The sequence below is a fragment of the Atractosteus spatula genome, chromosome 5, assembly GCF_055471065.1.
Source record: "Atractosteus spatula isolate fAtrSpa1 chromosome 5, fAtrSpa1.hap1, whole genome shotgun sequence".
NCBI lineage: Eukaryota > Metazoa > Chordata > Actinopteri > Semionotiformes > Lepisosteidae > Atractosteus > Atractosteus spatula.
The window spans coordinates 39,001,259-39,025,719 of record NC_142710.1 but is presented as its reverse complement, the minus strand read 5'-3'; the positions used below and the strand labels follow the sequence as shown (position 1 = coordinate 39,025,719).

The following is a 24,461-nucleotide window of genomic DNA, read 5'->3' as shown; positions in this document are numbered from 1 at the left end:
TAATCACAAGCTGGCTGTCGGCTGTGTTCTGTTAAGGGGTGTTAAACGGAGAAGCCCTGCCACATACTTGTTGAAAAAGTTTTGTCAATACCAAACATACCACAAATTTCACATATTTCGTCATGCTTCTTGTTTCTAACATTTGTCAGCAAACTTAAAAAGCTTTAGCTGTATCAAAGTATGTACGTGTGGTTATTTTTATGCCTGTATATTTATTTAGAGCATATACCAGCAAATGCAAACTAACCCAAGTGTAGAGAGAATTGTGTGGTCTCTGCCTTGGTATTCAAGTGGAAACTGATAAATTGACAGTAATGATAGAAGAAGAATGGACTGAGATAGTCACATTCTCTGCCTTCTCTTGCAGCGTCTCAGTTATTTACTGGCCACTTCAGCCCTCCTCTTGTTGAGCAAACGCTTGTTTGCCTGTATACTAAAGTGTGGCTTTTGAGATAATTTGATAATAAATTATGAAAGCTCTGCTGTTTTTCAAAGAAGTAGTCCCTAGTCTGGGACTCGATCTTTCAAATTCAGAACCTCAAAACCCACAGTAATCCTGCTGGGGGAAAAAAGAACACGTTTGAAGACTGGCTTTCGTGAAATGAACAGGGCTGTTACAGACAGTTTTCTTTACATTCTTTTGTGGCTGTTGTTCGTTTGTTTTCAATGTTTATGTAGTACAAATACTTTCCTCTGTGGAGAAGGAGCTTTGTTTTTTAAACAGACATGAAAGGACAGGGGAGCTCCAGGAGGCTTCCTGTCTTCTTTTGTGAGGTCTGTCGAAGTCAGTAAAAATGTAATTTTCTGATACTTGAATATACCACTTTATTCTCTTCTTAATATATTTAAATACAATATTACATTTGCTTTTTGTCATATGATTAGAAAATTAGGTGTCTTTAACATCAAAAATGTTGTGAGATAAGAGACTAAACGGTTCATTAAGTTAGATTCATTAAGTCGTTGTTAAAGAATAACAATGAGATTGTTAAAGTGTACAATGTACACTACATTTTAATAGATAAATGTTTGTCACATTCACACTGAAACAAGAGACAGTAGTGATGTGCAAAGACTTGTAAACCAGCTTGGCCAAGGTGCATAGCAGAATAGCCACCGTGTCACTCACATACTGACTGGAATGGCATTTAAAAAAACAAAAACAAATTGGGTTTCGTTCCATTTTCTCTTAAACTGCAGCCACAAGTTTCCTATAGCCTCAAGTTGTTTACACTTAATGGCTCTGGTAAAAGGTGTCAGATTAACCACAATGGACACATACGTATACCTGTAAGAGACCATTCTACATTTCCATTTGTTTTGTGTCAGTTACAGTGTGCTTGATTATTTTGCATTTTACTGTTGAGTTAATGTAGAATACATTTGTAGTAGTAATAATAATACAGTTGTATTTATGGATGTTTTTAATAACTGAATGTCCAGTGCAATAACCAATACTGTACATGATACACATACTGTAAGAGAAACAACAAGAGACAGGTACAGAAGGTACAGAAGATTAATCAGTAAGAACAATTATACTTCTTTTGCTTGCGTTACTGACGTGAATGGACTTAAGAGCATGCAGGCAGCAGGTCTTTATTTTAAAGATGTGTTCTGTTTTTGCTGTGAAGCAAAGGAAGTGATGTTGAAATTACACTTCTGACTGGACCTCACTTAGAATAGAGGCTGTAGAGGCAATGCAAAGGGTGTCAGCCTTGTCTGAAGCAAATGGCAAATTCAAACAGGATTTAAGAAGCTGAGTCTTTTATGACTGCTGAAGAAAGATTATGTTGTGACTTGATTCAGGTGTTCAGAATCCTTAAAGGCCCTGAGCAAGTCAGGCTTTCAAATCAGTTGTATTATAAGGACTGAGAAACAAAAGTTTAGTTAAACACAAGTTGAACTAAGGGGCATTCACACAGAAAAAATATATTCACACAGAGAGTTGCAGGGTCTGGAACAAGCTCTCTTGTCATGACTCCATGAGATTCTTTAAAATATAGATTGATTGCATTATTGGATCATTAGACCACAAAAGGTAAGGTGGGCTAACGATCTACTCTCATTTCTGCTTTTTAATGTGCCTTGTATTTTTTATAAGGTCTCCTCCATACTGTATGTGAATGTCTGTATGCCTGCATGTTTACATTTATATATACTTTGTCCATTCATTTTTCATTGCAATGCTGCTTTCTGCTCTGCAGATGATTCCAGTGATGCTGTGACAAATGGAAGCATGGGGAAATACATCCCTGCACCCCAGAAGAGTCTTCCAGAACTGCCTCATCCAAAATTAGTGGGTCAAAGTTTTTTCTGTTTTTTTGAGTGAAATATTTTAAAATGTTTCATAATATTCTTTAAAGTCACTCTAAATTTGTTTCTCAGATGAAATAACTGGGATTGTTTCCCCTGAACAACCACAAAACAGTCACAAAAGAGTCATGTGTATCTACTTGAAATGTACTGTATAGTTAAGCATCTGTGTGTATGGCCCTAACAGCAGTAAGGAGTTAACTATAAAAATGTGAGTTTCATTAGAACACTTCTTGTACACATTTGTTTCATCACTGCACAACCACATAATACTGTATTTTATCCAAGATGTTAATTTAAAGGGTGTTGTTTAGTATGGTCTGTTCCAAAGCTGGGAAAATGTTTTACAGTTATGTTACCATGGAAACCAGAAGATAAAACTGAGTAGGCAATAGAAACCAGAACAAAGCAATGTCATTTCCTTCAAAAGCATAAATCTGCATATGTAGGTAATTTTCAGCACTTTGTTGCCATTTCATACAGATCATTAAAGGAATTTCATAATCTGACCGATACTTTAAAACTTTAATCAACTTTGTTTAAACCTCAGTGTTACTGTATGCTTCCATTTTAACTAAGAAAACCATCTATTCAAAAACGTCCCGAAAATGTTAATACTAAGGAAAAAAAAATCCAAATTTATATTTATATTAAAAAAAGACAAAATTATATTAAAGTATTTTTTTAAATGATATAATCAAAGATGAGCAACAGTGTATAATGTGTTAATTAGAAAGGATGAAATATTTTTGCTAATGTTTAATTGATTTAAAGATTCCTTCAGATTAACACCTATGATCCTGAAAATATAATTTGTAATTAAAAAGTTGTTTAACATGACTTTGAACTTCATGCCTCTTTACAAGAATACTGGTTTTGATTTGCAACAGCTGTAATGCAGAAAATTCTGGAAGCTTTCCATTCCCAACTGCATCCGTTCCAGGGCCTAGTACTGATGTCCTCAAATGACAGCAGGCACAATGGCCCTCATTTTCCAAACTCCACAGAATGTTGCATATACACTAAGAACAAGGAGACACCAACCCCCTCCCCCCTTCCTTGTTCATTATGGTCCAAAAATCTTGTTGCTATTTTCAATCTTTCCTTAATTTTGTTGGGCCTCAGATTTTTGATCCGTGAAAATAAGAATGAGAGAAGTTGCAAACAGCACGTTTTCTTTACTTTTCATGAATAATTCATCGACTCTTTTCATGAGCTGAACAGGACAGGGTGGAGTTGAAAGGAGAGTGATGGCACTCAGATCTCTTTTTGTGTGAAGGCCTGAAGGAGTTGTCTTCTTTACAGTAAGGCTCTGGGGTGCATTTAGCTCAGAGGAGCCATTGAGAGCCTCAGAATTTGCTGATCAACAACATCCTGTCCTGCACTGTGCAGATACAGTATGCTGCTGTATTCATCTCTATTAACAGTGCTAAAAAAACAAAGAGCATCCTGTCCATGTTTCCCAGAGGATATGGAATATACAGTACTGCATTACCAAAACATGTTGCGTGGTGGTTGCTGTCTTTACTGTTTTCCAATTTCCAGAAATCAGATGATATCATGGGGCTGCTTGTGTTGAGTAAACTCTAAAGGGCACATTCAGATGACATCATGCTAACAGCCAGAATCCTCCCTTGCATTCCCAAACACTCCTGTTTCCCTCATTTTTGTTTTCATTAACTCAAGATACTGTTGATGCTGTGAAACTGCTTAAGAGCGGAATGGTGTTTAGCTTCATTCTCCCTGTGTTTTAGAAAACTGCATTTTGTCGCAGATTTATTTTAAGAAAGCATAACATAATACGACTTTCAAAAGTGACTTATCCAATTCAGGGTCAATTTTCCCAGAAGCCAATTAGCCTACCAATATGTCCTTGTGCTCTGGTTTCCTTCCAGAGTACCTGAAGGAGACCCATGCGAACACATGGAGAACATACTGTACAAATTCCGAATAGATAGCACCTCAGGAATTGAACCCAGGGCCCCAGCGGTGTAAGGCACCAATGTTAACCACTGTGCTGCCCTTTAAAGAAATAATTATTTACAGTATGTCTTCTGGAAGTCTAATGAATATTCATTCATGCTAGTGAGTTGTAGTAAAGATATCAGGTCAGTCAAATAAACCCAGATGTGGTATGCCAGTAGTTTTAAATAAGTTATTATATTAAAAATGCTCGGGCTGCCACGTTTTTTTTTTGTAGATGAGGTTGTCATATCACAAAGTGCTGTTGGGTACTGTACCATGAAATGTTACTTGGAACTAATAATATACAGTAAAACATGAATATTCTGAATTTCTCCTATTCAAGTGAATCTTTTAGTGACCACTTTTTTCACATTCGGAGTCCAGTAAGCTGATTTGGTAGTAGGAGAATAAATGCAGCCACTCACATGCACATCTTCATTTCACAGATCTACTGTACATCACCCAGCCTGCAGTGGTCTCTGTAGTAAAGGCACAGTTCGGTTAGCAAAGAGCTAACATGTTTATGTGGAAGTACATTATTTGTGTACACTAAACTTACTTTGTTATTACCTGCTATAATAAACTTTATTGTAGTCCGCTAATGCTTCATTTATAATAATAAACACAAGCTGTAAAGAGTAACCAAAATGTGCTCTACTAATAATGTAAAAATAAGCTACAGTATAATATCATAACAGTGATCTAATTTGTTTGCACATGCAGTCAAGTGAATTACAGTACAATGTTTTTTCAAACTTTCAGTATTAAATTTCATTACAGATATACTTTTTATAGTATTTTCTACCAATGAATACTAACATTATTTCTGAAATAGTTATGTTACAGGAAAAACATTACTATGGAAATACATGTTTCACAAAGCCACAGAACCTTATCGTATTTTTCCTAAAAGGTATTAAGTTTCACATTTGCAAATTCACCATTTGCAGAGATCTCAGGGTGCCTAACCCTTTCAAATACAGAGGTTTTACTGTACCTGCTATTTTGCATATTGTTTGAAATTATGCATAAGATATGCTTAACATTCCTGTCAGTACCGGGTACAGTACATGAAGTATCTTTGAAACAATTTATTCTAACATGAGTCATAACATAACAGAGTTATTTTACAGCATCATAATCGACAGTATGTTCATTGTCAGGATCTTGTTTTCAACCTGACCTACTTCACAACTTGTACATCAGCAAGAGCCTGGCTGTAGAATCATCAAATTACATGATAATGTAATACGTTTACAGAATAATAGCTGACAACAACCTTGCTCACCAGCAGGTCACTGAATGTATGGCCATTAACATTTTTCTGCTCCAATAGCCAAATTCAAAAACCTTTTATTTTTAAAAATAAACTGTCCTCTGTGTTTATTATTTTTTTTACACACTGCGCCATGTTATTATTTACTGGTGTGAAAAATATACATCCATCCATTTTCTAACCACTTCTTCCATTTCAGGGTTGCAGGAGAGCTGGAGCTTATCTAGTAAAGCAACAGGCACAAGGCAGGGTACACCCCGGATGGATCACCAATCCATCTCAGGGCACAAACACAGACATGCAGAAACTGACACCTAGAGCCAAATTTCCTATGAGAGGAAATCTGAGCCCTCAGGGAAAAGCATGTGAACATGGGGAGAACATGCAAGCTCCACACACATAGCACCTCAGGTCTGGAATTGAACACAGAGCCCCAACGCTGTGATGCAGCAATAACAACTGGCAACCGACTGCAGCTAAGCAGGTGGCAGGTGTGAGCCTGGCCAGTACCTGGATGGGAGACTTCCTGGAAAAGCTAAGGTTGCAAGTTTAGGATTTGAATCCTAATACGTGAGTACAAACCACAGCTCAAACCTGTTTTTCTTCTGTTTGATTACGGAAATATTCTGACAAGAACAAAGGTCGTTCACTTAGAGTGGCTCTGATCGTGTGTTAGGTTGGCAAAGGTGAAATTAGCGACCTATCAAAAAAGTTGTCATTTCAAAAGTAATGAGACATTGAGTGTGAGATCTGGTGTCATTAAATTAGAATTCCACATCTTAAAATGTTGACTTTTTATTTATTCACTGTTAGTGCTCCTGTTCACATTGCATCACATTTAAATGTTTAGAAATTACACTAACCATACACAGTAGCCCTGTGAACTTGTGTAACCAAAGCAGAATCCTGTTCAGACTGCAGGAAATAAAAAAAAATGTCTGTGTCAGTACTTTAGAAGAATTTAACATAAGGAGTGATTATTTTGTGCATTAAGTAGACGACCTTACCATTATGTGGACAGTATTTTCCAAAACCAGTGGATTTTGAGGTTGTGGTCTGTCAGTTTGCACTAATTCCTGTGGTCTTATCATTCCGCATGAGTGGTTTGTAATTTAGCTTACCAGTGTATACTTTTTTCCTTGCTATGCGAGATTGATAAGCAAAATAGTTAGCATAAAACCAAGCAATGGTTTTATATTCAGTGGGGGATTATAATGCCTGAGGCTTCTGAATGTGAACAAGTACCACTTAACATTAATGAAAAACATTAGCAAATAACTGGGCTTCTGTCTTATCAGTATATGTTTTGGAGGGGGGTTGAATACAATATACTGTACATGTAGACTTGTTTTTGCGACAACACTTTGTGGCAGCTGTTTTCAAAAGGAGTGTTTTGTATTTTTTTTTTCTCATGAGGTGAACATGGATGACTTTCAAAACATTTTGGTTCAGTGCACACTTTGTTGCACTCTATAAAAAAAAAGTTTCCAGAACTATTTTTTTACATCATGAGGATGCTGGCTCAGATGGCTGCTACACATTAACCAGGCGCATTATATCAGTATAGGTGTACACGCTTCCTCCTTTGTGAAAGGCTGTTTGAGATTTGAGGTGACTACTATCCAAAGTGTTATAGTATACTAATGTAATAAATTACACTAATAATTATTTTTCCTACACTTCTGCAGTCTCTTTATAAACTGGTGTCACTTGAATTGTCAATTGTAAAGGAATTGGAAGAAAAGAGATAGGAAAGTCTTCTTTGGGACCAAATAGCTTTGAAAATCATCCTATAAATGTACTGAGGACAATAGATGAATAAACTGAGTAAAGAAAACACATTGGTTACAGTAAGTGAGCTATTGAACAATGAAATGAGGGCTGTATCAACCCATGAATTTTCGCTTCAAGCTGGGAAGTGCTACTTTTCAGTCATGACTCAAATTAAATGTGCTTTTTTTTGGCAGACAAACGTATTTCACCCCTGTTGAAAACGAGAGAGTCCTCTTTTGAAATTGGTCTTTGCAGAAGTGTATTGTCCTGATATTAAACAAAATTATTTTTCTTTTTAGTGTTCTTTCTGTAATTTTATTTTCAGAAAGAAATCCTTTGTGAGTTCATCTTTTTTTAGAAAATAAACTCCCCTACCTCAACAGAAACCTCCCGTTTCTAAGAAACCAGTATTTGTGCAGCTGTTTGTGGACTTCTTGGGAATTTTGTAGAACACGATTCATGGTGTCCCTCTGGATTTGATAAGAAACAGTAGTTTGCATTCGTTTTTTTTTTTGGAGGGGGGGGCGGTGTTTCATAGATGTGTTTTTATTTCTTAACACAAGTTACAGTACAAGTTACAAGATTCTAACCACGTGGTTTCCAAAATTTGCTTTAAAAGTTATAAAAAGGTGTTTTCCACAGGTTGGTAATTGAGGTGTTTGAGTAAATGACATAGACAAGGTACGCACTTTGTGATACATCTGGGAGTTGGTGTTACTTTTTACATGGACTGGCACAGGAAATGGGTACAAAAGCTGCCGTGAGGTTCAAAACCAGTGCTCTTTATTTATAGTGCAGGAAATAAAACTTCCACAAACTAAAATAAAAGACTTAGCTCCTTTTTAGTTGCTAACTGGACTTAAACGAGTCCCTCATTATTAATATTGGTGAGAAACTAAGCTGCTTACTGGCTACTCAGCTCTCAGACACACAAGTCTCTCTCTCTGACAGGATCTCCAAAATGCTTTAGTTTTTTCAACTGACAGGTTCTTGGTCTTTTGGTTGGCCACTTCCTCCAGACATCGTCCTTTTTGCACCTCCCAAATGAACTGACCCAGGGATCCTTTGCTTTCTGCTTTTTGAACAGCCAGCTGACCTCTTGTCTTCCAACATCAGGTCAGGTAACTGGGGGCAGAAGTTCATTTCCCACAGCCCTCTTACAACAGGTAAACAACATTAACTCATGTATAATTTGGAGAATAACGCATATGGTAGAAAAACACATGAAATGCTACAAATGGAAGGAAGCAAATTGGTCTGTTGCAAGCAGCTAATTGATCCAAGGATTTCATCCAGCCATTTTTAGTATCTGTCCTAAAAACTTTACTGCATTATTTATTCAAGACTAACCTTTGTGTTATCTAGTGTCTCTGCTTTCAATGCTAAATGCTCAGGCTAATAGTTTCCACTTCTGTTGATTTTGAATAGTGGAATTTGGATACATGAACTAAGTCTGCTTATAGACTTTTTCCAAAAACAAAAGGATTGGTTCGCATTACTCCTCACAGTGTGAGTGATCTGGGATACCATCTGTGTGGAGTTTACAATTTCTGCCCGAGTTCGCATGGGATTTCTTCAGGTGCTCTGGTTTCCTCCCACAGTCCAAAGACCTACTAGATTAATTGGCTTCTGAGAAAAATTGAGAGTGTGAGTGGGTGAATGTCTGTGTTTGTATCTGTTTGTCTGCCCTGCAGTGGACTGGTGTCCCATCCAAGGTGCACCCTGGTTTGTGCCTCTTACTTGCTGGGATAACCTTCGGCTACTCTGCCACACTGAGTGTGAAGAAGCGCTTAGAAAATAGATGGTTGGAAGTATGACTACTTAATTGAACACCTTTAACATTTCATCCCTTGATTTAAATTATAGATTTTTAATTATAGAGGATATGTGTGAACATCCTGTTTGCTTCATTATTGCTTTTCCACAGTTCCTAGAAGACTAAAATAATGCATTAACATAGATACCAATCTTTACATAGTGTTACGGAATTATATTTTAGTATTTTGCTTCGGTCACCTGCAAATACCTACTGTATAGCACTGTACACTTATCTGATTTTCTCTCCATTAACCAATTCTCAGTCCACAAAGCATGTGCATTAACTTGAATGCATTTCACCTGCAATTTCAAAGTTATCAAAGGTCTTCGGAAAATCTAAATACGCTCTGTATCCATAATCACAGTTCAGATAACTAATAAACTTAGTTGAGCAAGATCCACTTTTTCTAAATCCAATGAATATTTGTTAGAAACCTATTACCACACAGGTGATTAGTTGTAATTATTGTCTCTATAACCTTGCATGTTACAGAAGTAAGACTTTTTAGTTGTTAGTTACTTAATTGCATTTTGTCACCCTTTTTATGGATGGATTCTCCATTAACAAATCAGTCACATTTCAGAGCTTTCTGCTATAATGAAACAATCGGTCTGTTTTCAAAATATAATAAAGTTTAAAATTTTGTACTGGAAAAAAAATACATTTTTTTTGTTTTCTTATATACTGCATTTTGAGCTACAGCACTTTGTGAGACCTTTCCTCTTTCTCAAGGTTCTCGGATTCTTAGATGTGCCTTTCTTTAGTAGCCTTACTACTGCCTATGGTTAGCATACTGAGTATTGCTTAGTCTCATTACAAAAATAAAACTCAGTTTATTTTTTTATTATAAAATAAATGTTGCCCCAAAGTGTCCTTTCCCAGTCTGTTTTTGTTGCGATGGATACTTGGCAGTTGAGACTGGGATTTTCCACTTGTTGAAGGCTTTTCAAAGGCTTCATTTTTATCTTTATTTATGCCTGTCTCCCTATCTGCTTCCTTGGCCTTTCACTTAAAATTCAGGGGGAAAAAAAGTCAGCCTCACTGTGTGAACTGGTGATATCTGAGGTTTTCAAGCGATATGTTTACGAGAGTTTGTGTTTTCAGAGAAAAAAAGTTAAACACATGCACATGTCACTAAACTAAATTGGTTATATCCATGTTGAATTAATAATGTCCATATTTAATGAGAATATAAAGATACAGTCTACATTTTCCAAGCATTAACCACAGACTACCACATACTGTAATTAAATTACCCTTAACTTATGTGGCTCAATCCATTGTTGATTAAATTTGGTAAAAGTTTGAGAAGTGTATGAAGTTTTCCTTGTTTAATTTTCAGAACACTGTAGAAAATATCATCTGTTTTTCTTTTTATAAGTTGTATGGCCTGTGTAATATTATTATTACTTACCTATTGACAGAGAGAAGAATTTATATTTTTGGGATTTCCTGGATGCCTTGACTTTAGCTGTAATTAGTACCAGATGCCTGAATGCAAACTCTTCAGATGTGTGAGGACATGTTACAACTGAACTTATTCAGCTGGATAAGTAGATGCAGCTTAATATTATATGTTTAAGGCAGAAAAGCCACAAAATTATTATTTAAAAATGTTCCTTAATTTGTTAAATGAGATTAAGTACTGACCAGAGACCCACTACAGCATGCGATCATGTCATATTACTTCAAGAGTGGAGAAAGAGAAAGAAAATTTGTCTGTCATACAGTCCCGATCTTATTTATCAACATGAATTTATTCTAGCAATAAAAATGTAGTTAAATGTTGAAGAGAAATTAAAACGATGCATATCATATGTTAACAACTATATCCATAAAATGTTGCATTTCATATACTGTGTGGTGTGAATATACATAAAAGATATATGCAATTACTTGTAAAAGTATCCTTCCTATGGTAGCTCATCTTGTGAAATTACAAAAGTTTTAAAGTTACTTATTTTATTTAAAACATGAATACTCAAACTGGAGACCTCTAAGGATAAAATAACGTACAGTAAAAGTAAACAAAACCTAACCAGAGAAAACTGAAGTAGGTTACTCAAAAGACAACCTTATTCTTAATACACTCCAGCACAGCTCAGGGTCATTCTCCTGCTGGGAAAAAACATGATTTTTTCCCCCAGCTTTGCTTAGCAGATTAAAGGGGATTTTTTGCTCAAATTGGCCTGTACTGTACTTTGCACCATCCATTTCCCCCCATATCTTGACAAGCTTCTCAGTCCCTGTCGATAGGAAGCAGTCCCATAGCATAATGCTGCGAGCACCATGCTTGACAGTAGGGTTGGTGTTAGCTGGGTGAGGCTACAGTATGTGTTGCTAGCGCTAGGCGTAACATTTTGCATTTAGACAGAACATTTTAAAGTTTTCTCTCGTCTGACCACAAAACGCATTGTGCTACATTTGCATTTATTAATGCTTTGTTGCTAACTCTGTGCATCCATTTGTAATGGCATCCTTTTTGCCACTCTGCCAGCTTTGACTTAAGAGCATTTTCTCCTTGAACTATGTTTTTTCAAAGCTGTTCATCGCCTTCTCTTGGTTTCTCTTATGTCCTCGGTCTTCATTGTTGAATTTTTTCTTGAAATTCACTATCTAAATGAAAGATGTTACAGGTATAATTATTTAGGAACATGAGAATCACTAACATGCAGACAGAGGCCACTCAACTAATTGTGTGGCTCATTAAGGTTACCTTGCTTATGTACATTTAGTTTTGCCACATACTGTACAGTATTTACACTAACATGACAATTACATGACAGTTTTGTTTTCATATCCTTCATATTCATTATCTATTAGTTTTTCATTTTGGTTTGTGTTTTGAATGTGTCGAGTGGGTTGTGTGTAAAACATTGTTACTTTCAAGTGTCATGTCTACAACATAATGTGAAAAATGTGCAAGGGTCTGAAGTACTGTATTATATTGTGTATAGTTTTGTAAAACAATGTATATATAACATTGTGTAGATTTCTTAGAACAGCATACTGGTTCTGCAATCTTGATATTTGGTGTGCAATTGAAATCACTGTAGCTAAAAAGTCCTGGAAAATGTGTCTCATCAACTGTCAGACTTAATAACTTGTATTGTTAACCGCCTTGGGGCAACCTTGTTGTGAAATGCGCTATATAAAAAGAAATTGAATTGAATTGAATTCCCAACCTTCTAGTGCCAGACATGCAGTTGATCTAAGACACTATAGGAGAACTAACAGAAGCCACAAATAGTGAAATAAATGTAGTCTTTTTGGAATTTAACTTTGTATGGTATAATATTGAATGGTAATATGATCATGTTTTTTTCAGATTGTAAGAGTTCCAAGTGGTGTGACACAAATTCTTGAATTCAACTTTACTCTGAATGGTTCTTGTTTTCACCTTATCCATACTCAAATAATGTATTATTTTCTCTTAAAAACAAATTATAAGTCATCTTTATAAATCCTTTGACACTCCGTTGTGGTGAGCCTTATCCTTTATTATTCAAGATGATTAAAGAGGCTTCATTTGCTTTATAATATCCTGTACCAGTTGATGGGCTGAAGATCATTTGTTTATAACCTCTACACATGCTTAAAAGGAGACTAGACGTCAGCCTACTTCTGCATTTGATAATTTTGGTTTGACTATATGAGCAAAAAATGAATGAATGACAGCAAAGTAAAAAAATAAAAAGAAATAAATGCATAAAGTTGGTCCAAGCCTCAAACATCTGTCACAAAAACCTTCAAAGTTATTTGTCCAAAAGGGTTAGCTTTTTGTATATAAGGAAATATGGGTGGATGCTGCAGATTGGTGGTGGTGGAGGGGAGTCCCCATTACCTGTAAAGCGCTTTGAGTGGAGTGTCCAGAAAAGCGCTATATAAGTGTAAGCAATTATTATTATTATTATTATTATTATTATTATTATTATCAAAAACTGACTTCATTCATGCATGGTTTTCTAAAAAAAACTTTGTTGTGCAAACTTCTAGCAATCATTCTAATTAAAGAGGAAAGGACTAAAAACATCAGTGATCTAGAGACTCTTCTTGTGTCAGTTCCACACAAAGCATACAGTATGCAATAATGATTTGAGCACTGGTTTCTATGTCATTTTCCCCATGCTTAATAAAGGAACAAACACATTTCAAGCATAAAGGCACATTGAGATGTTTAAAATATTTTTCTTTTTTTCTATTTTACTGTTTTGCCCACTGCAAGTGTGTACCCTGAATCTCCAATGAACTTGAATGTTGACAATGCGTACAAACAGCTAATTAGTCCCGATAACAGCCTAATGGGGTTAGAACAGTAGAAAGGAGAAGAAAAGGGCATGAACTTATCTGAAAATCACTTGTGGCATACACAAGGCAATCTTGGCAATCTCTCAAGTAAAATATCGATTTCTAGTGAGTAAGCAAATATGAAGAGGGGGGCATTAGATAATCATAACCAGAATAATTTTTTTTCTGCTCTCTTGGCAGTTGACAACATGTTCTGCAGCTTGATCATTGCTGAGTGATGCACATACTGTATATCTATAATTATATGGCAACTGAAGTGAAACACCTCTATTACCGTCTGGAACAGTGGGCCCACTAACAAAATTCTGTCTCGGAGGCAAAGTAAAGTACACACGCTACCTTGACACACAGAGGCAGTGGTTTGCACTTTTCTAATTTTCCTTTCTGGGCTGGGGTGCACTGTCTCATGTGAGAAACAGTTAAGCCTAGAAATCATACAAAAAGAATCTAGTCACTGGAACCTGAAAACACTTTTTCCACGTAAAATTCTTAACTCTTTTGTCTGCTGGTAGAGTATACTGTAACTATGCTCTTGAAATATGGTGGAAAACCTTAAACCAGTAGGCTGTTTGGGAAATATATATTTTGTATTGTCACTAGTTAATTCCTTTTGCAACTACTGTATATCACGGATTTACTGTACGGCTTTTTATGGTTTTGAGACTAGGTTTCAACTGTAGGTTTACACTGCATATTGTACATAAAAGGGAAATACAGAAGACTACTTATTGCATGAGAATAGTCTGTCACTTAATCTGGGATCTGCTGATTCAGGCCTTTTTCTTCTGCCTAAGGCTGCACACAGTGGGTGATAGAGCTCTCTCTTGTACAGCTCCATGTCTGTGGAACTCGTTGCCCAAATCCATTAGGAGTCATTTTAAAAACTCACTCAAAGACTTTCTTTTCCCTGTAGCTTTGAATGTTTAATTTAGTTTTATCGGGTCAATTTGCTGTGCTCTGTTTCCTCTTTCTTTTTATTTGTTATATATATTCCACAAACCTTTAGCACTGTGTTTTAACAAAAAAACTTATAAAATTGTTCATATTAATAATAAAATTAAGACATTTGCAGTAATGTACAGAAAATGTAGACCTTTTGGCAAAGTTGATCATCTACAGTATACAGAATATAGTATTCATTTACATTCCAGGAAAAATTCATTTTTAGACATGGCAATATGATTTGTATAATTTTGGAACTGTAGATAAGATTGTGTAATACGTATTATAAGATGATTCCCTCCCTCCACCTTAAGTTTCAAGATATTTTACATGTGTAATGTGAGTACTGGACAGCATGATGCTATGTGAGCAGCCTCACAACTCTGGGGTCCTGGGTTCAAATCAAGCACCTCTCTGAGGTAATTGATTCTGTTCATCCTGTGTTCATGTGGGTTTTTGCTGGGTGCTACATGTGCTTCACTCTCTCAAGGCTATTGCAAGTTAGGTTTGATTGGCTTCTGTAACTGGTGTCCATCACCATGACAAAAGGTAACTGGGGTTTCTGCCTCATTATTTGCCAATGAGCAGAGTGATTTTGATACCTCTCTCCCTTATGACCAAATCTGGCTATGGGGCTACATAGATGCATATACTGTAATGTTTGTGCAAGGTCTTCTGAACTAAACCTCATCTTTTTACCAGCAGCTGCTTATGGCCTTGATAATCATCACGACCTGGGTGGAGCCCCATGTACAGTATAGTCTTAATGCAATAATACTCAGTAGCATTGCAGTATAAAACACGCGTTTCCTATAATGCTTACTGTTCTGTAAGATTTATAGGTAGATTCAAACAACTGGCTAACTTGACTGTCACTTCAAATACCTCTGAGTGCCACTAAAGGCTACCTAATGGAATTGTCTGAAGAATATTTAAGTAATCGACACGCTTTCTGGGTATTTATTTTAAAAATACCCCATAATCTTATACACATAATTTTATTTTATTTTTTTTTAATTCTGCCTGCATTTCTCAGTCTACTCCTATCTTGAGAAGGACCCTGTTTTTGAAAAATTGTTTTTGTTAAATTGTTGCTCTTCCATTATTACATAGTCCATAACCTCTCATCCTAGCGTTAATCCCGCATCAGCAGGGTCCGCTTGTCGGCACGCCCGTCTCCATTTGGTGGTTTGAACCAAATCTTTGAGCTGATGTTGCCATTAAACACGACCGAGAATACTTCAACTGGCGCATTGCTCCGCCTGCCGTCGGAGTGGGGGGGGAGGAGAACAAAGGAATGTAGCCAATTCATAGAGGGGGATTATTAGGAGGCATGGGAAATTTGGCCAGGACACCGAGGTTACACCCCTACTCTTTTCGAGAAACACCCTGGGATTTTTAATGACCACAGAGAGTCAGGACGTCTCATCTGAAAGACGGCACTTGTTTTACAGTATAGTGTCCCCGTCATTATACTGGGGCATTAGGACCCACATGGACTGCAGGGTGAGCGCCCCCTGCTGGCCTCACTAACACCTCTTCCAGCAGCAACCTTAGTTTTTCCCAGGAGGTCTCCCATCCAGGTACTGACCAGGCTCACACCTGCTTAACTTCAGTGGGCTGCCAATTGTAAATTGCAGGGTGACATGGCTGCTGGCTATTACATAGTCTTTAACCATACTAGTTAAACCAGTATCCCTGTTAATTTTAGTTTGAATTGCCAGTAAAGCTAACATTGTTCTAACAAGTTAAGTTACATATGATTCTTCCCTCTCTTCTGCTGGGGAACAGGGTAGGAAAAGGTAATTAAATGTCATTTACTGTAAACGTAAGATACAGTATATATTAAAAGTTACAAATGAGAGGAGATCACTTGACCTATTTTGCTTGCTTGGTTCCCAGTAGCTCATCAGTCCCATAATATCAACATGCTGCTTCGTGAAGGGCCTCAGTAATTAGGCTTCACCAATAGGGCAGGACATTTTTGATCTTCCAGGGTTCATCTAGACAACGAGAGTGTCAGATCAGGTTGATATGATGTTTTAGCAAGTCCGGATCTTCAGACGAAACTGTTGTTCAGAACTGGGCATTTAATACTGAAATAATGGTTTGTTTTGTCCCTCCAGTGTATAGATAAAGATCCACTTCCACTGCCAAAGGTTGACTCTCCCGAGGGTTACTATGAAGAAGCTCAGCCTTATGACACAGCAACCAACGGTATGTTACTGAACCATTTTATTGAATAACTGACCTTTTTCGTGTGGATTAATGTATAGTACTGGGAGAAAATTTTGCAAGAACTACTCTTAGTTCACCTAGACAGCCATTTTAATTGTTGCTGAGCTGTTGGAGCAAATTGGAGCACTATTGTAATATAATCTCCAAAAAGGTGTTCATTTTCTTTCTACAAGGAGGCTTCAACATGTGTAGAACAACAAAAATGTGGTGTTTGTTGTGAGAAACCACAGGCAGTTCATCATATCAGCCAATCTGACCTGAGCCACAGAAGTAAAATGGCAAAACAGGGTTTCACATAATAGGGTTTGGTGGACAAAGTGAGGGACTACTATAACTTCTTAAACCTTGCTAAGCGCCATGTCTTTAAAACTTAAGATGTTTCCAAATAGGTGTGAAAGGATCAATTCTATAAAATATTTTCTTTTTAATGGAGACTGAAATACATACACTGTACAGTATATATCAGGATTTGTTATGCCTGTCAGACAAACTGATATGTTTTCAATGTTGCAGTGATTTTACATATGAATAGGTATTGGATATAAATTAAATATATATTGGATATGTTGGATAAAATTAAATACAGATTTTTACGCTTCCAGTAATGCCCAGTAATGTAATTCTCCTCTATTTCATGGTTTAGACACTGACAACTCATGTTGAAGGTGGGCATCAATTAAACCCAAAGAAAATGATTATTCAGACCAAAACTGGACAGCCCAGACAGATGGATTACTCGGTGGAATTCATCATTAGTCTTTGCATTCTGCCCAAATAATGATTATGTCTAAAGAAAAAGTAGTGAGAGGCTTCTCCAGATGACCTCTGCAACAAACACAACACAACAAAATTACAGTGCCACATTTAGATATTATGCCCACATACATTTTAATGATATACTTCATTTTAGCTAAAAGTGGTGCCCTCCTACAGTACATACCACCATGTCTCTACTGTACATCTTTAACACACCTCATTCAGGCACCTTAGCTTTAGACTTTCTGTACGTTTTATTCTTTCTATATGCATAGAGGGTGGCCACAACAAAGGACTAAACTGAAATGCCTTCTGTTGTTGCAGGGTGTTGGTACGTTGCCATAGCACATGCTATAGCAATGAGGAAATCTTGTTTTTTTAAGTTTAGAATTGCCAATTTTTTGCTATTCCACCCAGTTTGGATTTACTAATTGTGTATCATTTCTCAGAGAAGAGCTACGAACCTGCAACCTCACCAGGTTGCATTAGGGGAAAATGTGGAAGTACAGTATAAACAGAATAACCTGGCCTACCTGCCATTGGGCCATTTATTTTTAATTCACATAGTCTGTCCAGCCCTGTTCAGCACTGTTTGGCAGAGAGGTGCATGCTTCAGTGACGCACTGCAAATCTCAAATGTCCAGGAAGGCCCCAGGGTCATTGTGTCACCGGGAGCCAGGGGAACCCCAGACTAATCCCACCCTATCCCTGGCAGCTATCAGCCAATTGCATACCACAGCCTGGGAGAATCCCAGTCTCAGTCAACTAGTGACATAATCAAAGTTCGAACCTTGCGATCATAGAGCCCAACCTATGTTCAGGCAAACACCTTTACTTGTTGAGCCACTCAGGTGCTGTGCTCGGCATTATTTTTTAAATGACGGAATGATGTGAATTACTGTAACATTGTGTCTAGTATAGATATAAATAAGGGGTTCAATGAAAGTCAAGCAGTTTCAGGAAATATGATCCACAGAAGAAACCTGAACCTTGAAGATATCAAGAGTGGGTAGCATTTACAAAAGGCCACATTTACTAAAGGGACTGTTGTTCCAAAATGTTCTGTCAACAAAGGGACATTTTCAGTCCTTCTGAGTATGTATTGTATATCTGCTAGTTTATGTTCAACATACAGTATGATTATTTTCAAGTTTTGTCTTGCAAATGATTTGTTCCTGCATCTTGACTGTTACAAGTACAGATTCTGGCTTCTCCTGCAGGGAATGCCCCATGTTATGTTTTGAACTGAGATTACTTCATTGTAGTAAAGGATGCCTGGTGCCACATTGAGATATGCCATTTTTGGTAGTTCCGTGATGATTAACATAATGTTTAGTCAACAGCCCAAGGTTGGAAAAAAGTGTTCACCTCAATAAAGCTCTCAGCTAGTTGAAACATTGTGATTTGAGTTGTTGAATGTAACCTGAGTAAATATACAATCACTCCTCTTTTATTCCTGTAATACTTCACAGCAGAGCTCAGAGGCACTAGGAGGGGCAAAGCATATAGTACCATTTGAAGTCTTAGTGCTTATCAGTGTCATGCCTTGGCAGACTTTTCAATCCCTCTTCTTTTCTTCTTGTTTTATCTGTTACTTACAGTACGCCCCCTGTCTTCTTACATCTTTCCTGTTCTCTGTCCCTGTAGATTTTGGTTGTTTTGGTAAACTTATCATCACAGGAGCCAGGACACATATAGAAGCTGCTGAGGGTGTAATTTATGCTACAATCACAAGGGGTATCTTTTTTTTTTAAATCTGCATCTTGAATTTCATACCAGACTCACCTAACTGTGTGGTAGGCAATATGTGACCTTAACATAAGTGACACTTTTTCCCACATACAACCCTTGAAGTCTTGCTAAAATAGCCAATTTGAGTTCAATAAAATCATGTGTAAATCTTATATTTCCAAGTCCTGTAAATATGTCATTTTTAGACTCTTGGTGTTTGATTTCTGCATACAGATGGACCATGCATGTGTTTGTTTCTGTTCAGGGTGCTTGATTAAATTACAGTATGAGGAACATAATGCATGTGGTATCATTCACCATTGCTTGAGAAATTTGAGGTTATCATTGCTTGAGACATATTGCATTTCTGTTTTTTTGCCAACAGCATGTGACCAATGTCTCAAAATGAGAACCCAGGTTGAGAGTTATCTTAAATACTGTTCTGTGTGTTGCAGAGGACTGTGATGCTGTCAGCAGCTCCTATGAATCATATGATGAAGAAGAGGTGACCAAAGGCAAGTCGGCGACCCATCAGTGGCCCTCTCCTGAGGCTTCCATTGAGTTGATGAAGGATGCCCGTATCTGTGCCTTCCTGTGGAGGAAGAAGTGGCTGGGCCAGTGGGCGAAACAGCTGTGCGTCATCAAGGAGCATCGGCTGATGGTGGGTGTTGGAAATCTGAAGCCGTCATACTCTACCTGGTCCTATGACATTTAGACAGGGTTTTTTTTTTCCGGAGGCCTAAACCAGTTTGCAGCTCATGTCACATATCTCACGCCCTTCCTTTTCCTGTTATATCATTTGCTGCTTTCCATCCCCACACCATCCCCTCTCTCTGCTGCTTGCCTCAGCTGAAGGCTTCCTTCCACCTGCCCTCTTAAGGGGGACAGTCATACCTCAGCGCAGTGATTCTGAGCCAAAGAATGTCCACTGGCAAATACAGACATGCCTAGTGTAAATCGCCAAAGACGTCAACTTATGAGGTATTGTCTGTACCTTCTAAAATCATGTTTACATAGTAATACCTGTTTAGTATCAGACGGATGGCTGAGAGCAGTTGCTCCCCACTGCATACAGACACATGCAATATTGCAGCCATGAAAATGCACTTCAGTTAAACTGGAAATGCTTGCTCAAGAAGGTTTGTTATGCTGGAAAGGTACTGTATGGCTTTTTCTCCAGTGATCATGTCTACCTTCAGTGTCGACAGTGTAAGGAATGCTTATCTTTCTTTGAGATCCCATTCATTGTCGATGGCTGTATTTAAATACACCAACATGAGTATAATGGAATTTAGGTTAGTACTTTCAGGTCAATTTTGATTTGACTTAATTATATACAGCAATCTAATATATAACACCTCCCCCACCCCCCCTTACAAACACACATAAAGGGTGGTATTTTTCTGCTTTGTTTCTATAGTTCCTTCACCAGTGGTATTGCTATTAACTTTCTGCATTGTCATTTCTGTTTGGCCCTTTGTTATTCCTAAGACCCGAAATATTAAATAATGGCGGGCATGTCTGCCTTATTTTGTGATAGCCTTTCTGTCCCATAAGTGATATTTTGGTGTCAGGACTGCTTATTTTAATATGAAAAGGTCCTACAGTATGTAACTTTTGACATACTGTATACTTACTTGACTGTTACCCCTTAAACAGGGACTAAAAATGAACTTTTTTTAGCTAATTAGTAGTTGCCTGATGAATATGTGTTATGCATTTCCTTAGAAGATTAATTATATGTGTTTGCGGTTTTGTATCATCACATGTGGAGCCCTGTACTCCAGGTGCTACTGGTCTGAGCAAGGATTATGTCATTAGCTGACTGAGACCAGGATTTCTCATCTGCATAAGTAGCTGAGCTCCGCCAGAGCTGCATGGTTTTGAGCTGCTTAGCTTATCTTAAGCTTGTTGCACAACAGTGATCCTTGGGACTTTCAGGGTGCCTGTGAGTTTGATCTAATTCTCCTGCAGGGAAGAAGTTTGGTGTGGGTCAGAAGATAAACGACACATTCTCCCCATGTTGTGCAAGAGCTGAAGTTCTGAACTGAGAGAGTGAAAAATAGAAAACCTTATTCCTTCTTACAGACATAAAAAATAGGAAGGCTGGGGGGTTAGGGTTTGGAAAATTGAGGATATTGCTCTCCATGGTCATTTAATTATGTTTTTCTTGCCCCAGTGTTATAAGAGCTCAAAGGACCAGAATCCACAGTTAGATGTGAACCTGGTGGGTTGCAGCGTCATTTACAAAGAGAAGCAAGTGAAAAAGAAGGAGCATAAGTTGAAGATTATCCCCATGAGTGGAGAGGTGATTGTGCTGGGCCTGCAGAGCAAAGAGCAGACAGAGCAGTGGCTTAAGGTAAGATACTACAGTAGGTTATTATTGTCTGTGTGAGATCTCATCACACATATTAGTTGTTGCAAACAATAGGAAGCCATCTGGCCTATCTTCAGCATTCATGGTATTTTATACTATAGGTGCCTTGTTAATTTCATGTTTTTTTCTTTTTTTATGCTGGTAATTCACATGCATATTGTTTTCCAACTTTTTTCCACCGTGGGGCATTCCAAATAAAAATTGTGAGACATCCCTTTTCTACTTAATAATCAATTAAATGAAATCTTAATTGGAAATTTGATCATCTCTTGATGCACAGAGTCTACCAATGCAGGTATTAAGAGTAGCAGCACTGGATGCAAAGTGTTCCCTATTGCGAACAAAACATTGGAGATGGTTCTGTTCTTTTCTTCTTTCTTCTGGCTTCCACGGAACAGCTTGTCAAGCTTGATGCCACATGATTTGCAATGTTTTGCCATTTGGGAGAGTTTTAAGTCTCACACCCCACATTAATTTTGATTTTATATACTGTATAGTATTTTAGTATGTTGTAGCTTAATGGCTAAATGAGCTACTCATAGTTGTTACTCTTTGTAAGGACTCCAAATTATATTTTACTTGCATTGTTTCTGAAACTGTTGTCTGTATTATGTACTGTAGGTGCAGTGTGATATATGTAGATATTTTTGATACAACATTAGAAAACTATGTTTTTCTTAGTGTGTGGCTGTGTTGTATTGAGTTTCATGAATGCATTGACATAGTACTGTATGTGAGGAAGCTGGTTTTAGGAAGGAGGATAAACTTTTGGCAAGTTATACAGTAGGCAAAAATTGCATTAGTGGGCATAAACTGTGCCAGCTTTTGTAAAATGATAAGTTAATAATTCAACATTCTGGCCTTTAGTAGCAATATGAAGTTGTTTTCTTACCTCTTGCACGACACTGAGCTGCACATCAAACGTGAGTCATTTCAGTGCCTGAGATTGTTCCCAAACTGCTGTTTTGATCAGTGCTTCATTGCCAGGCATGTGTGGGAGCTAAAGACTGCTGTCAACAGCACCTCTTTGATACATTTTTCACAAACACTCTCTTTAAACAAAAGTGGATTGAACTCACGCATTAATCATAATGATTTTATGTGAGGAACTTTGAAAAATGAAAGGCTCCTTGTGGCCTTTGTGCCGTGTGGGAGAGGCTATGGGGACGTGGTATGAAATGTGAGGAAGGAGGATGGGAAAGGAGTAGGGATGAGGAACTCCTTGTTAACTGTCAGATGTACTTTGAACTGTGAATAAACAAAAGCCCCGATCCCCTGTGTCCTGTCTTCAGGAATAAGCTGTATGGCATAGGCGCCAAGTTTCCAAAAATGAATGGGAATGCTTTGTGCAGCCTGCAAAAAATAAATCCCTGATCATTTTTTTCCTCTGTAAGTGTATTGCCGTGTTGGTTGTTTCGGGGTCATTTTAATGGATTTTCAGATGATAAAAGTCATGGCTTTAAAGTAAATTTTGACTGCTGTTTTTTTTTTAATTTGAGCAAATTATCTTTCATTATGTCTAAATTATGGCTGGAATACATTACTATAATTCATCTACAGACATTTGTCAAGTTTCTTACTATTTTATATTTTTGCACCTTAACTAAGGGGTTCATGGTAGCACCCGATTTCTCACACTTTGTGGGTGTTCAAACATTTTGTGGGTGCTGCCCATTTTATTCACTTTTATGCATGCTTTAAAATACAAACACTAATCCATTTACTGTATTACCAATATCTGTCCTGAACAATTCAATGTTTGGCATAATGTGAGTGGGAACTTAAGTATAATGGAAAACAAGGCCAGCTTCCAGGTTGTAGAAGATAAAATTACTACATTTAAAAGGCTACATTTAAACATTTAATTCAAAATTCCTGCAGATCCATACTGTGTATAGAAGACCACATAAAAATGAAAATATTGTTATTGTTGTTATTCATTTCCTTAGCAGACACACCTATCTGGGATGTTTTACAACACATCATAAAAATGGTCTATTGTACTAATTATTATTAAAATCCCTGTACAGCTTTTTTGTTAATAGTGTTTAAACAATTAATAACCTCAGTCTCAGGACAAAATTGCTTTTATAAAATATGCAGTAGCTATCATGGTGAGATAACTCCACTCCAGGGATCAGGAAGAAAATAGTATTACAAACACAGCTGCCATCTTAAATTATTTAATTTTATGCAGATATTTTATATTATGGGACAACGTGCAGAGCCGTTTACTCCAATGCAGAAAGTGCTCGACTTACTGTAACAAAATTAAGAAATTGTTGCAAAACATGCAGATCAATCACACATCCCTACTGTATATTGCACCCTTTGCAACCATTGAATTTTTCATTCTGCACTGGAGCAAAATATCTTTGAAAACCTGGACTTTTTAGAGTTTAGACTTAAATTGTGTGATAATGTTTGTCTCAATCATTCCAACAGGTAATTCAGGAAATCAGTGCAAAACAAGCAGAGTTTGATGTTTCCCACAGTATCTCTGATTCCCCTCGACTCATTTGCACTAAGGTAAGAATCTGATTTTAGTCTGAAGTATAAACTTAGCTTTCCTGTCATAGTATGTTACAGAAAAAATGCAAAATGCAAAATGCCAGAGGAATGAATACTCCATTTATTTGGCATTTTGCATATGACTTACCTGATCTAGATGGATCGATGTTTATTGTGGCAGACTGTGGAAGGAACAGGGACTTTGAAAACTCAGAATGATGCCTTCTGACTGCAAAGGTGCCTGACACTGTGTTCCTTCTGCTGCCAGGTTGAGCTCAATGAAAGGCATTCGATTGCATCGGAGAGTGGAAGCAGCACTGACAGCCATGCTGAAACACCAGAAACTAAAGATGGTAAAAAGTATTAAAATGTTTATTGGAATACATATTGCTTAAGTTTCTTTATAAAAATAAAATTGGTACAAAGCTGCATTTACTGTATGGTGAAAT

At 37.2% G+C, this 24,461-nt stretch overlaps 1 protein-coding gene across 4 annotated transcripts in view; it reads left to right on the top strand.

The window, feature by feature from the left end:
- The window catches only part of afap1l2 (actin filament associated protein 1 like 2), an 84,448-nt gene that overhangs the window by 38,344 nt on the left and 21,643 nt on the right, over window positions 1-24,461 (top strand). For all 4 annotated transcript variants that reach the window (XM_088917725.1, XM_088917723.1, XM_088917724.1 and 1 more), the window contains exons 4-9: window positions 2,208-2,299; window positions 16,526-16,616; window positions 19,580-19,785; window positions 21,304-21,483; window positions 23,947-24,030; window positions 24,281-24,365. In XM_088917725.1, coding sequence (XP_088773851.1) covers window positions 2,208-2,299; window positions 16,526-16,616; window positions 19,580-19,785; window positions 21,304-21,483; window positions 23,947-24,030; window positions 24,281-24,365 — 738 coding nt within the window. The remainder of the gene's footprint in view (window positions 1-2,207; window positions 2,300-16,525; window positions 16,617-19,579; window positions 19,786-21,303; window positions 21,484-23,946; window positions 24,031-24,280; window positions 24,366-24,461) is intronic.